The 14998-nt window shown below is 47.6% G+C and overlaps 1 protein-coding gene across 1 annotated transcript in view; it reads right to left on the reverse strand.

Moving 5' to 3' along the window:
* Positions 1-963: 963 nt before the first annotated feature.
* CUX2 (cut like homeobox 2) overlaps positions 964-14998 on the reverse strand; it is a 243822-nt gene continuing 229787 nt past the window's right edge. Inside the window, exons 19-22 of the mRNA XM_082229785.1 lie at positions 9493-9762; positions 6843-7031; positions 5056-5320; positions 964-2761 (exon numbers count right to left, since the gene is read on the reverse strand). Of these exons, the coding sequence (XP_082085911.1) occupies positions 1990-2761; positions 5056-5320; positions 6843-7031; positions 9493-9762 (1496 nt within the window). The 3' untranslated portion in view covers positions 964-1989. The remainder of the gene's footprint in view (positions 2762-5055; positions 5321-6842; positions 7032-9492; positions 9763-14998) is intronic.

Consider the following 14998-nt stretch of genomic DNA (forward strand, 5'->3'; position numbering starts at 1 on the left):
TGCACCAAAGAAAAATGAATCTGACGGTCAGAATAAAAACATGCACATTTGCAGAAACTTACTTTGCATAATACGTCCCACCCCCTCAAATGAATAATGCCATACATCACACAAGCATATTATGCGCTATGGAATTAGTATGCAAAATAAGTGTGTGCAAATTTGCATAAAGCTTTCAAAGGGCGTTTTCTTGGTCAGTGCAGGCAAAATAGGAAGAAGGAAGGATGGAGAACTGTCGTGGTTGGTGATGGAGGATGTCAGCTGTGGGAAACTAGGTCAGGGTCCAAAGCGCCATCTTCTTAACGCACTGGAAGTTGTGCTCAGCACACATATAATCTACTCCAGCTTCTGAGTTTTCAGTACGCACTGCCAATACACTTTCAAGCTTCTCTTCACAGCAATGAGAACCAGAAACTTAAAAAAATAAATAAATGAAAACTGGAAGTGTTCCATTTTAGGAAGCTGAATCCCACATCTGACAGGAGATTCTTGACTTGATTGGGATTCCAGTGGGGTCTGTTAGAAACACAAAGAGTCCTGGGCACAAGCCCCAAAGTCCTTTGATGTGCCACAGACCTTCTCCTCTAAGCCTGCAGTACCGTCTCCCTTGGAATGAATAAGGGCACATGGGGAACTCATGACTGGGTTGACAATTGGGGGTGGGTTGGGGTGGAAAACAAATTGAGCATGAACCAACATTTCCTCTATATTTCCATATTCTTGTAGGCAAGAACCTCAGCTGGTTGCTCCCTTCCAGAAACAAAACACTGAGCTAAGCAAAAAGGCAGTGATTTTCATGCACCCCAAAAATGTAAACCATTGTATGGGGTGTCCCGGTTATTGAAGTCTGTCCTTGCCAAAAACCAAACGCACCGCAATATTTTTCAAGCTGCCAAACACACCTTTCTGAAACAAAAGATGCTACTTTCTAAAATAGTGGGCAGGAGGAGGAGCATGGCTGCCGTTTGTTTGTTTGTTAGCTGCTGCTTCGTTAATGACGCTTCTGGCCGTGTTCCTTGGTTTTGGTTTCTGGCAGGTCACTTGCTAGAGGAAAGCATCCCGACTAAGGAGTCAGTTCTCAAACCATGCTACATCTTGTTCAGGAAGGCTATTGCAAACATATCTCTACAACATATACAACGGCACGCAACACTTCCCACCCCCATGTTACAAAAAAATAAAGGAAAGGAAAAGGAAAACAACCGAACAGGTTCCAAAACATACCACCAGAACTAAGTAACAGACTCAGGATGGCATCGTGGATTCCAAATTTAGAGTCTTCGTGGACTATAAGACAAGTCCCTGGAAAATGTCGCACTAACGCTGTGTCTTACAGACAGGTGGGGGGAGGAAAAAGAACCCACTCCCCCCTCGGTGATCAAGCTTAGCAAAATTTTGGTCAGTCTCATAGTGCTTCTTGATGGCTTTGATCAATGAGTCTGGGTTATATCTTTAAATTTTTAAATTATTTTTAATCTCATCCAGTGGCAAACTACAAGACTTTTCAGTGGACATTTAATGACACAACTGATACAGTTTATAGCTATCTTTTAATATCAAAGCAGCTTGAGCTGTTAATAAATTCCAAAGTTTCCTTTTATTAAAATATCTAAAAGAGGTCTATAAATATTATTTTAATATGTTTTTTTCTTCTAAAAGTGTTCCCAAGTGGGTTTTTGTTTGTTTTTTTTCGTTTTCACATTTAAAACAAACAAGGTCAATTTTATCTTCCCGCCAGGAGCTAAGAAAAGGAGCTACAGCGTAGCTGTTTAACCACTCTTGTTCAACAAAATGGAGCTGGTTTATCACTCTTCCTTAGTAGTCGAGGAAATTAATAAAATAGATATATGTATATTATATATATAGCTAGATAGATCTATTTCTGTACACACTCCGCTACGACTCCCTGCTTCACCAGCTTGTTCAACAGCATCTAAAATCTGGACAACAAAATATGGGTAGTTTTTTTTCCTTTTTGACTCGGCCTCCTCAAAATTCCCACTCCAGGGTTTCATCACGGTTGGCCGCTCTCTCCAGCCGGTGGATGATGCTGTTGAGGTTGGCCATCTTTTCGTGCCGCCTCTGGATGTTTGTGTTCAGTTTGGCATTCGGGGGCGTCGAGCCCGTATCCGTGGCGGGACTTGAACTCGGCGCTTTGGCAGCCACGGCGCTCAGTGGCAACGGGGAGATGGGGGCAGAGGAGGACGGGACGGGAGAGACGGACACCATGAGGCCCGGAGAGGAGGCTGCGGACGGGGAGTTCAGGGAGACCTCCAAGCTGCACCGGGAGGACTCGGATGCTGATTTAAAGCTAATGGGGTCCGGGTGAGGCCTCTCGCTGCTGTCTGACTCCAGGGGGTTATGCAAAGAGGGGTAATCGGGAGCCCCGGGGACGTGTGTTTTGTTATGTGGGGCGCTGCCCCATGTCACATTGTGGGCCTCGCTTGGGCTCCCTGTATATGCTGCTTCCACCGGCTCTTCTTTGAGGCTAGACCTGGAAAGAGGCTCCATCTCCCCATCCAGGCTGCAGGAGTCCCTGTGGTTTGTACAGTCCTCCACCTGCTCCTCCTTGATCTGGACCAGGGACTCGCTTTCTCCTTGGCACTCGGCGTCTCTGAAGGTGGGCTTCCTGTCCTCTTCTTCGGAGTCGGGGCTCTGGGGCGGAGGGTCCTTGAGGGAGTTCCCGGCTGGCGTCGTGCTCTGCTCCGGGTCTGTGTCTTCCTGTGCTCCTTCCACCAGCATCTCGCGGCGCATCCGGGACCTGCCAGGGAAAAGGCCAGGGAGTCAGGGCGGCTAAAGGCAGACGACCTCGAGGACTTAGCAAGGAAGAGTGAGAGCCAGAATAGTCCGTAGGGTGGAGCACCATGCAGTAAGGCAAAGAAGGTTTTAGGGTTCAAGACTCACTTTTGCCACTGACTCATTCTGTGGGCATGGGCAGGGGTGGACTTTGGGCTTTCAAATTTCAGCGGCACCCTGTGTGACATCACACACCCGCCTCTCACCTTCCGTTGTTTGTTATTGTTGCAGTGCCCCTGGTGGTGCCCTCTCAGCTGGGCACCCAGTGCCGGCAAACCATTTGCACTCCCCTAAATTCGCCTCTGGCACGGGCCACTCTTACTATTCTCAGTCAAAATGCCTTACCTTAATGGTACAGGGCCTTCTCGGTAGTGGCACCCACCCTGTGGAATGCCCTCCCATCAGATGTCAAGGAGATAAGTAACTATACAACCTTGGGAATACATCTGAAGGCAGCCCTGTACAGGGAAGCTTTTTAATGTTTAATTATGATTTTGTATATGCTGGAAGCCGCCCAGAGTGGCTGGGGCAAGCCAGTCAGATGGGCGGGGTACAAATAATAAAAGTATTCTTATTATTCTTATTACAGGAATCACAGTGGCTTCACTCCCTGGGAGTGTCGTAAGACTGCAAAGCCCTTTGAAAATGCACAAGAGCCATCAATGCACCAAGCAGCCCACACCGCCTAAGCAATTTCCGTGATCAGATTCTGACTGCATTAGAGATGAGTGGACAATACGGAAGTGCACTGCGGTGCCTCATTCCTTTCACTGCTCGGAGGTGGAGCTCACCTTCAAATGAACACTGCTGTAATGGATCACCTGGGTGGGGAATCTTTTTATCAATCTGAGGGTTGCAATTCTTGGGGAGGAAATCTTCCTGAGGCTGTGTGCCAGTGGTGGGTGGGGGCCAGAGACAAAAATAGGCAGGCCAATGGGTGTGACCCTTTCACATGTCACAATTGGAGCTTTTTTTCATGCGCACCTTGCTGTTTCCTGTCACGGCTAAAAATTGGCCACTGTTTCTTTAACAGTCAGCATGAGTCATGCAACCTTTCGCCAAATTGTACCTGTATATATAAAGTGGTCAATGTTAGTGTTGGGTTGTGGGTTGGTTGGATAGTAGAAAGCTGGTTGCGTTTGGTGTGTGTAAAAAGCTGTCAGTCGTGGCTGGAGAAAAAGACTTTTTAAGAATAAAAGCAGCAATCCTCTGACCATTAGGTCCAGTCGTGACTGGCTCTGGGGTTGCGGCGCTCATCTCGCTTTATTGGCCGAGGGAGCCGGCGTACAGCTTCCGGGTCATGTGGCCAGCATGACTAAGCCGCTTCTGGCAAACCAGAGCAGCGCACGGAAACGCCGTTTACCTTCCCGCCAGAGCAGTACCTATTTATCTATTTGCACTTTGATGTGCTTTTGAACTGCTAGGTTGGCAGGAGCAGGGACCGAGCAACGGGAGCTCACCCCTTCACGGGGATTCGAACTGCCAACCTTCTGATCAGCAAGCCCTAGGCTCTGTGGTTTAACCAACAGCGCCACCCGCGTCCCTAAAGCAGCAATACTCTGCAAGAATACTCTTTCTCAAAGACTCTTTTGTGCCAACTAAGGTCTGAGGGATGTATGGAAGTGAGAGCTGGACCATAAAGACGGCTGATCGCCGAAGAATTGATGCTTTTGAATTATTGTGCTGGAGGAGACTCTTGAGAGTCCCATGGACTGCAAGAAGATCAAACCTCTCCATTCTGAAGGAAATCAGCCCTGAGTGCTCACTGGAAGGACAGATCGTGAAGCTGAGGCTCCAATACTTTGGCCACCTCATGAGAAGAGAAGACTCCCTGGAAAAGACCCTGATGTTGGGAAAGATGGAGGGCACAAGGAGAAGGGGACGACAGAGGACGAGATGGCTGGACAGTGTTCTCGAAGCTACCAACATGAGTCTGACCAAACTACGGGAGGCAGTGGAAGACAGGAGTGCCTGGTGTGCTCTGGTCCGGGGGTCACGAAGAGTCGGACACGACTAAACGACTAAACAAAAACAACAACAAGGTCTGAGGACTAGGCAAAGGAGTAAGAACGAGGTCAGAACCTTTTCTTTTTCAAACACTGACACCTCCCACCAACCACGCAACTAGGACACATTCCAGCCAGGGCTGTGTGCTGCCCTTCGGCCTGTGGGGCCCCACCCCTGGACTTAAAGCAGCCCTGGCAGAGACCTTAATATGGAAAGGAAGGGGTTGAAAGTTCATCCGGCCCGATTCTTCACCTGTAGTTATGGAACCAGTTGATCACTGTGTTGGTCTTGAGGTTAAGCTGGAAAGACAGCAGCTCGATGGTCTGTTGGGAAGGGTAGGGCTCCAGCTGATAAGCCTTCTTCAGGGCCTCTTTCTCCTCGGGAGCCAAGACCACCCTTGGCTTCTTGATCTGCAGAAGGCTGAGGTCTTGAGACTGGAGGCTGGGGCTGGGGCACTCCGAGCGGGATTCGCTGTCTGAGCCGGCACTGATCAGTCCATAGCGACGCTTCAGGTAGGCTAGAGAGAAGGAAGGAAGGATCCTTAAAAGGCATTCTTATGGTCCTGATTTAAACACCAGGCTATAAGAAGAGGCCGCTGGATTAGGCCAATGGCACATCTAGTCCAGCACCCAGTTCTCACAGTGGCCAACCACATGCCTGTGTGAAACACACACACACACACACACACACACACGAATGAATGCATGGTGACCGAGTGCAGAATGAAACCAGTCATAGAATCGAGGCACAAGGTTGTCAAGGATGGGCCTTATTCACAATCGCTAGGAAAGCATTTTTAAATGTAAATACTTAAAATAATCCTCTTCCCTATGTATTTTTAAAAAGCACTGTTGTATATCTATATTTCCCATTTTGTCTTTATATGCAGATACGGTTCAAGCCTTGAAATAAAATTATTTGTCAGCATAACTTTTGTGAAAACCATTTATATACTTACTTATTTATAAGACTTCAGCTATCCCCAGGGTAAAAAAAAAAAGGGGGGCACATTATCTACCTGGCCCAGGCCTCTGCCTGGCTCTGCAAGGCCCTGCCCTGGAGCTTAGAAGGGAGCCGGCTGGCAAATGGAGTCTTTGAAAAAACTCCATTTACCCTTGCGAAAAGCAGACACCACTGCCTTTTGTGGAAGGATGTTCCAGATATGCAGTATCTGCTGCCCCCCATTAGAAACGCAGTGGTGCCTTGGGTTACATACGCTTCAGGTTACAGACTCTTCTAACCCAGAAATATTACCTCCGGTTAAGAACTTTGCTTCAGGATGAAAACAGAAATCGGGCTCTGGTGGCGTGGCGGCAGCGGGAGGCCCCATTAGCTAAACTGTTGCTTCAGGTTAAGAACAGTTTCAGGTTAAGAACGGACCTCCAGAACGAATTAAGTACAGTGGCACCTTGGGTTAAGTACTTAATTCGTTCCGGAGGTCCGCTCTTAACCTAAAACTGTTCTTAACCTGAAGCAACACTTTAGCTAATGGGGCCTCCTGCTGCTGCCACGTCGCCGAAGCATGATTTCTGTTCTCATCCTGAAGCAAACCTGAGGTACTATTTCTGGGTTAGCGGAGTCTTTAACCTGAAGTGTATGTAACCCGAGGTACCACTGTAATTAACCCTAGGTACCACTGTAGAAGGAAAGGATTCACTCATCCTTATTACATATCACAGAATCTTATAATTGCAGGGTTGGAAGGGATCCCAGGGTCATCTAGCCCAACCCCCTGCAATGCAGGAATCACAGCTAAAGATTCCCTGATAGATGGCCATGCAACCTCTGTTTAAAAACCTCCAAGGAAGGAGTTAAATACGTCCAATGAAGGAGGCATCACCTATTCAAAGGGGAGGCATGCTGGGGACAGGAACTTCTATCTCAGGCCTGGTCCCTTGTAGCTTCACAGCATCCCTGGAGAAGGTGTGCTCCCCACAAGGGGAAATCATGCCATCTCCCCAGGTGTCAGACAGCTGCCGCCTGCCACGCCGGCCCAGGAAGGCAAGCAGTTCCGGCATGGGCAGCCTCCCCTGCCTCACCTTTCTTCTCCAACTTCTTCATGTCCCGGAGCTTGTCGACATTGTGCGGGTCGTTCAGCCAGAGTTGCATGCGGACAAAGGGCTCCCTGCCTTTAAGGCTCAGCTTGTGCCATGGCTTGGGCCTGGAAAGGAGGTCAGAGACGGACCCCTGAGTCAAGCCCAGGATGCTCTCTCCAAAAAGCCGCTGACCTAGCAGGAGAGAGAGAGATTGGAAGTTCAGACTGCGGGGTGCCGCTGAGGAGAAACTTAACTGCAGCACTGGCCGTTTCCAACAAAGAGGTAGCATAAGTGAACAGCACCTTCGAGGGACTGTTTCGATGCTGCTGTTATCTCAGAAGCAACAGAAGTCCTTGCAGCTAGGGCAGGGGTCTGCAACCTTTAAGACAAAAAGAGCCACTTGGACCCGTTTCCGAAGGAAAAAAAAACTGGGAGCCGCAAAACTCGTCATTATAAAAATAACTTTTTTGTCACTTTTTTATTATTTCTTTGTTTGACCCCTCAGAATTACTCCTCCTCATAGAAATTAACAAGTTACCTTTTTGTGTGTGTGTGTTCTTCACTCCCCTTCAAAACAGTGACCAGCGTACATGCCCCCTTTCAATGCAGTGACCAGCGTACATGCCCCTTACAATGTAGCGGGCGGGCAGGCGGGAAGGTGACGTCGGGACGGTGCGTGACTAACGCACACACCGCCCCCATGCGACGTCACAGCCAGTACAGCGCCCGCCACAGTGGGGAGTGTCGGGGCGCACAATGCGCCCCCTCCCCTCGCTAGTATCCGCCCCGGAGCCGCGGCAAAGGTGTAAAAGAGCCACATGCGGCTCCGGAGCCGCGGGTTGCAGACCCCTGAGCTAGGGGAACTGTTTGTGGGCTGAGATCCAGGTCTTTTGTGCTGGGACCAACTCTCATTTTACTCTGGATTTATGTACTTAAGCCTTGCTGTTGTTTTAAAAATATTGAATTCATTCAGAGTCTGCTAAATTGTTAACTTTTGTCATTTTTGGATTTACTGACATGCTCTGTATTTTGTATATTTTTATTCCCAGTGCTCTGAATCTTGATGTTTTGAATGCTTGCTGTAAGTTGCTTTGTGCACACATCACGAGGGAGGTGTTCATTTCTCTAGAAAAATAGCACTGGGCAGCACTCAGGGCCAGATTTAGGTTGGATGAGGCCATAAGCTACTGAAGGTAATGGGGCCCTTTATATGTCCAGCTGTCCTTTGTCAACAACAAATTGTCACTGTTTTTTTGCATTGAATATATGCTATATGCAGTCCATGCAGAATGTAAAGGTAAAGGTAAAGGTAAAGGGACCCCTGATTATTAGGTCCAGTCGTGGCTGACTCTGGGGTTGCGGCGCTCATCTCGCTTTATTGGCCGAGGGAGCCGGCGTACAGCTTCCGGGTCACGTGGCCAGCAGGACTAAGCCGCTTCTGGCGAACCAGAGCAGCGCACGGAAACGCCATTTACCTTCCCGCCAGAGCAGTACCAATTTATCTACTTGCACTTTGATGTGCTTTCGAACTGCTAGGTTGGCAGGAGCAGGGACCAAGCAACAGGAGTTCACCCCGTTGCGGGGATTCGAACCACCAACCTTCTGATCAGCAAGTCCTAGGTTCTGTGGTTTAACCCACAGTGCCACCTGTGTCCTATGCAGAATGTAGGTACCCTATATATAGAAATGAGCAAACCAGTGATATTTTAGGGAGCAGGCGGCGCCCATTACTTACATCATAGGAGCCTACACAACACAAAACACTGTTGATGTATGTAGGTTTTATTTTATTTGTTTTTTATCTTATATTTTGGAAATATACATCCAGTTTTTTTTTCCTTTAAATTTTTTTGGGGGCCCCAAGAGAGTGTTTAGCTTATATGTAAAACTGGCACTGGTAGAACTATGCGTTTTGCTCTGTGATTTGCCAATCTAGGATTAATAATGTGCTTTCTTAGCACTATCAAATACAAACCAAGTGAAAATGTGAAAGTGGGTCCTATGTTGAAGCTTAGGAGCCAGAGCTGGGGTTTCAGGTCTGAACCCGCTGAAGACCACTGATCTATGTAAATTAGAAAGCTGTGCGTGCTTTCACACTTTTAAACTTTGTATTCATAAGGTCTAGAAACTTGCTTTCTAAAAAACAAAACAAAAAACCCCAATCCAAAAGCTGACACTCCGCTTCTGCAGAATCACGGGATACACTGAACTCCTGATCTGGGTCCTTAGGGTGAAGGACAGGTCATTAATAAATAAATATGCGACTGCCATAAGACAGGAATACATTACACCAATGCAAATATTACTTAGTTGGCTCAGTGGAGGTGCTGCAGGCCCTGAAACAAGCTAGTGGAAACCCCAACATACACACCAACCAGTTGGTAGCTCTTCCTCGCTGGACTGCCTTCGATTTACCTCCGCGGCACTAAAATGTGCTGAGGAGAAGCCGCCATGGGGGGGGGGGGAATCGTGACTACAAAACGTGCACTGGTTCAAAACAGAGTTTTCTGACCAGGGAAACCTTGGGGTTGTAGTTTGTTTGCCCTAGATCAATGGTGAAAACCTCTTCGTGGCCTCCGTCCATGTAACAAGCTGAACTGTGGCCCCAGAGTACATCGCCCCCCGCCAGCGGCTGCCCCCCTGAGACCCCTACCGAGGTTGTTATCCGTTAAGACCTCCTTGACCTTCTTGGTGATGGAGTAAGTGTCCAGTTCCGGCGACATGGCCACAATCTCCTGGATGCCGACGGATGCCTGGCTGCTGGGGCAGATCTTCCCACTGAGCGAGGAACCGGATCTGCTCTCCGGCTGCTGGTTTTCTTTGCTGCTTTCCAGAGCAAGGCTCAGCGGCTCAGGGGGACTCTTCTCTTGCTCCGAGGGGCTGGGTGGTGGGGAAGGGGAAGAGCGAGCCTCCCCAGGACTGGCTGCAAACAACAAAAAAGGGAACATTGTGATTATGCGGAGCGGGGTTAGGGAATCATGGACCACCTGAAATTCAGAAAGGAACGGAACAACAGCCTGCTGGTCCTGTTCTCACTGGCCAACCAGTGGGAAGCCAGGGAGCAAAACACAAGAGCCATCGATAGCCCTTTCTCCTTGAATCTTGTCTAACCGTCTTTTAAAACCATCCAAGTTGGTGGCCATCATTGCATCCTGGGGAAACATGTTCCAGAGTTCGACGATGTGCTGTGTGAAGAAGTCCAATCTTCAATACAGTGGTACCTCGGGTTAAGTACCATATTTTTTGCACCATAACACTCACTTTTTTCCTCCTAGAAAGTAAGGGGAAATGTCTGTGCATGTTATGGAGCAAATGCCTACGGGTGGCATGCCTACGGATTTTCCTCCTCTAAAAACTACTTGCGTGTTATGGCCGGGTGCGTGTTATAGAGCGAAAAATACGGTACTTACCGTATTTTTTGCTCTATAAGACGCACCTAGTTTTTGGAGGAGGAAAACAAGAAAAAAAATAATTCTGAATCTCAGAAGCCAGAACAACAAGAGGGATCGCTGCACAGTGAAAGCAGCAATCCCTCTTGCTGTTCTGGCTTCTGGGATAGCTGCACAGCCTGTATTTGCTCCATAAGACGCACACACTTTCTCCCTTCCTTTGTAGGAGGGAAAGATTGAGTCTTATAGAGCAAAAAATACGGTAATTCGATCTGGAGGTCCGTTCTTAACCTGAAACTGTTCTTAACCTGAAGCACCACTTTAGCTAATGGGGCCTCCTGCTGCCGCCGCGCCGCGGGAGCCCGATTTCTGTTCTTATCCTGAAGCAAAGTTCTTAACCTGAAGCACTATTTCTGGCTTAGTGGAGTGTGTAACCTGAAGCGTATGTAACCTGAAGCGTATGTAACCCGAGGTACCACTGTATAAATAAATAATACCACGCATGTACTTAGTCACAATCAGGCTGTCCTGAAGGAGGCATTTTAAGTGGGAAGGCTGATGCCAGGAGACTTCCTTTTTTAAAAAACAAAGAAAACAAATAAATAAGAAAAGAGAAGAATGGAGCCTCTTTTTAAAAAATAAATAAAAAAATCACTATAACCGTCCTAATAAAAAAATTCCTTCCTGTAGCACCTTAAAGACCAACTAAGTTAGTTCTTGGTATAAGCTTTCGCGTGCATGCACACGAAAGCTTATACCAAGAACTAACTTAGTTGGTCTTTAAGGTGCTACAGGAAGGAATTTTTTTATTTTGACTATGGCAGACCAACACGGCTACCCATCTGTAACTATAACCGTCCTGTTATTTCTCTTTATTGTTATGAAAGATACCTAGCTAGATGACTAAGAAGGCATGCAAACTTCTCATATTCCCCATAACACATGTGCTTGTATATAGAATGGGGGAGAGATAGAGAACGGGCACAGGGCTTTGAAAAATAGGGTGCCACACATCTTTCCGCACACTCCCTGTTTTTATGCATATGCCTCCCCTTCAAATGCCTCTTTGAAAAGAATGTTTTCAGAAGTTGACAGAGGAGAGATGGAGAGACAGACTGGCAGCTCAACGAAGCATGTTTTTATTCTGTTTTGTAATGTGTCTAGAATTGAGGAGGAGATGAGTCTTTAATGCTCATTTGATACATGCAAAAGTAATCGAGGAAAATTGGTAGCACCCTATGGCATGATGCCTCTTCCCACTGTTTTTCTTATGATATATACAAAATACCCCTCTACAGCTAGATGTGCAGTAACAGTGATTTTATATATAAGAGAAAGAGTTTATATGATTTGTGAAGCAGCTTACAAAACAGGGGAATGTATTGAAGCATTTAGGGAACTACCCGGCACTTCTACTACAAGGGAAGTTTTTTTTTCTTCACATTAGGAGAACAATGATTTCTACTTGATCCTCTGGCTGCCCTTTTTGTAAATAACTTTTTCAACAGTGACAGTCTACAAAACACAGCAAAAGAGAAGAGCAAAACAGACTGGGAAAGGGGTTGGGGAACCATACAAAACAAGATCAGGGGCTTGTCCACACATTCCCAGCATGCAAGTAGGGTTTGGGGACCTTTCCGTTTGGAGCAAAACTGAGTTAGAGGTAACCTGGTGGAAGTTTATAAAACTGTGCATGGAACAGAGAAAGTGAGTTGAGGGAATTTTTTCTCCTTCTCTCACAGCACTAGATTTGGTGGACATGCAACGAAACTGAATGTTGGAAGATTTAGTATTACCGTATTTTTCGCACCCGACCATAGGACGCACGTTGTTTTAGTGGCAGGAGAAACGGAGCCCCTTCCATTTCTCCTCCCGCTTTGCTGAAGGGGCGCTGCGCAGCTCTCCCTCTCTGCTGAGAGTCTTGCTCTCCCGGCTTCAGCAAAAGGAACTCGAAGCCTTCGGAGCGCAGCGGGAGCCCCCTCTGCGCTCCGGAGGCTTCAGGCGGCTATCCCTGAAGCCTGGAGAGCGAGAGGGGTCGGTGCGCACCTCTGCGCTTCGGAGGCTTTGCGATGCTATCGCTGAAGCCAAGGAGCCTGTATTCGCTCCATAGGACGCACACACATGTCCCCTTAATTTTTGGAGGGGAAAAAGTGCGTCTTATAGAGCGAAAAATACAATATTATTGTCACTACTATTTATATACCACCCTTCATCTGAATATCACAAGGCAGTTTACAGCATAAAAATACAAAATGAAAACAGGAAATATATAACATGATAACAATTACCGCTCACCTGTCGGAGTGGTGGGCAGGGTTTGCGACCCGGCGCGGGCTTCCTGAGCCTCTGAGACATCTCCCCTCGCTGCCTAGCCGTCACTCCACCCCCTTTCTGACAGGCCAATTGGGGGTTGGTTGTGGCAGTCTCTCCCACAACATCTGTTGCCCTGCGCATCCTCAGACCCAACCTGGGGCTGAGAGGGATGCTGTCCAATGCCTAAGCCAAGGTTTCCTACATCTGAAATTAATAAAGTTGTGGCCTAATTTAATCCTATACATCGCTGTGTCATGTCTCCTTATTTATGGAGCTGGCTCCCGGGCCGGGGTGTGTGTGTTAGCACATGGGCTCACAAAAACCAATATCCCCACCCACCCATAAACAGATTTAAAGTCCACAGATGGTTTAATCAGCCAAATGCCTAGTTATAGAGGAACATTTAAGACTGATTAACGGAATTGCACCCTGCCATTCAATCAAATTATTCTAAAGGCAGCTTACAAGCAGAGGAAACGAACGAAAATTATCCAAAACACTGAAGATTCAGGTAAAGGTAAAGGTCCAGTCGTGGCCGACTCTGGGGTTCGGGTGCTCATCTCACTTTATTGGCCGAGGGAGCCGGCGTACAGCTTCCGGGTCATGTGGCCAGCATGACTAAGCCGCTTCTGGCGAACCAGAGCAGCGCATGGAAACGCCGTTTACCTTCCCGCCGGAGAGGTACCTATTTATCTACATGCACTTTGACGTGCTTTCGAACTGCTAGGTTGGCAGGAGCAAGGACCGAGCAATAGGAGCTCACCCCGTCATGGGGATTCGAACCACCGACCTTCTGATCGCCAAGTCCTAGGCTCTGTGGTTTAACCCACAGCGCCACCCGTGTCCCTTCTGAGGATTCAGGCACACACCAGCAAATTCATTTTGTGCAATTAAAGTGGCTTTAGCGCCATAAACCCACTCCTCCTCCCTCCTCCTATCTGACTATTTTGTCCGCAGTAAGGAAAGTGACAGGGAAATGCAGTGGAAGACGTGGGATAACAAATGTCGCATAACTTCTCCACAAACAAATAAGTATGAATGCTCAGTAAACACTGCGTGTCCTATTACCTTCCCTGAAAACCTTGAGCAAGCAAATCAGGAAGAATGCTCAATGAGCAGACCCTCTGGAAGCGGTGAAACTGGAAAACGGGAGCACGCAGACACACATCCCTGAGTCCCCTGGCTGATACATGCGGCCAAAGTGTGCTTCCCTTCAGCTCTCCAGTTCCAGTGGGAGCCTAGAACATTTTATTGTGGTGGTGAGAGGGTGGTGGGTCCATCTCTGGCTGATGAATGTGGTAGGCTGGTCTCCCCCTTAAGTGATGTTCTTCCCAGGAGGCAACAGGTATAGCCTCCCGGGGGTTCCCTGGCTTAAGCCCTTCTGTTCTGCAGTCCCAGGCTAACTGGGACTAAAATGTAAAGTTTACCATTATTGTATGGTTTTGTTTCTTAAGCACCTTTCATATTTTTAAGGCGTATTTCAAAACTGCCTTTACGGAAAATTATTTTGGCCACAGTGTTCTTTAAAAGCATTATACCTTTCCCCCCATAACTATAAAAAGGAGGTAAGGAGGGTCACCCCACTGACAGCAGCCACGAAATTAAAAGACGCCTGCTTCTTGGGAGAAAAGCAATGACAAACCTAGACAGCATCTTAAAAAGCAGAGACATCACCTTGTCAACAAAGGTCCGTATAGTTAAAGCCATAGTTTTCCCAGTAGTGATGTATGGAAGTGATAGCTGGACCATAAAGAAGGCTGATCGCCAAAGAATTGATGCTTTTGAATTATGGTGCTGGAGGAGACTCTTGAGAGTCCCATGGACTGCAAGAAGATCAAACCTCTCCATTCTGAAGGAAATCAGCCCTGAGTGCTCCCTGGAAGGACAGATCCTGAAGCTGAGGCTCCAATACTTTGGCCACCTCATGAGAAGAGAAGACTCCCTGGAAAAGACCCTGATGTTGGGAAAGATGGAGGGCACAAGGAGAAGGGGACGGCAGAGGACGAGATGGTTGGACAGTGTTCTTGAAGCTACCAGCAAGAGTTTGACCAAACTGCGGGAGGCGGTGGAAGACAGGAGTGCCTGGCATGCTCTGGTCCATGGGGTCACGAAGAGTCGGACACGACTAAACGACTAAACAACAACAAGGACCCCACTGGAGACAGCAGCCATGCAGATGTATTGACTGAACAAAGAACAGCAGAAAATAATGATGTTATAAGGTACTAAGAGGAAGTGGTTTGCAGGGAGGGTTTGTTTGTTTTTTGGCCCACATGCTAATTTGTTCCCATCATCACCACACTTCCTGATTTTATAGTTTTTATACTCCTAATTCAACAGCTCAAGGGATTGGCAGAAAACCCATAAAATTGAGCCTTGCCTTTAACAACTTGTTTGGTAGTCATAGGCAACCAGGAATTGCATGCAGGTGAGTAAGCAGACTGGCAGAGGAACTCC

Source organism: Podarcis vaucheri (genome assembly GCF_965113315.1).
Source record: "Podarcis vaucheri genome assembly, chromosome: 7".
Taxonomy (NCBI): Eukaryota; Metazoa; Chordata; class Lepidosauria; order Squamata; family Lacertidae; genus Podarcis; species Podarcis vaucheri.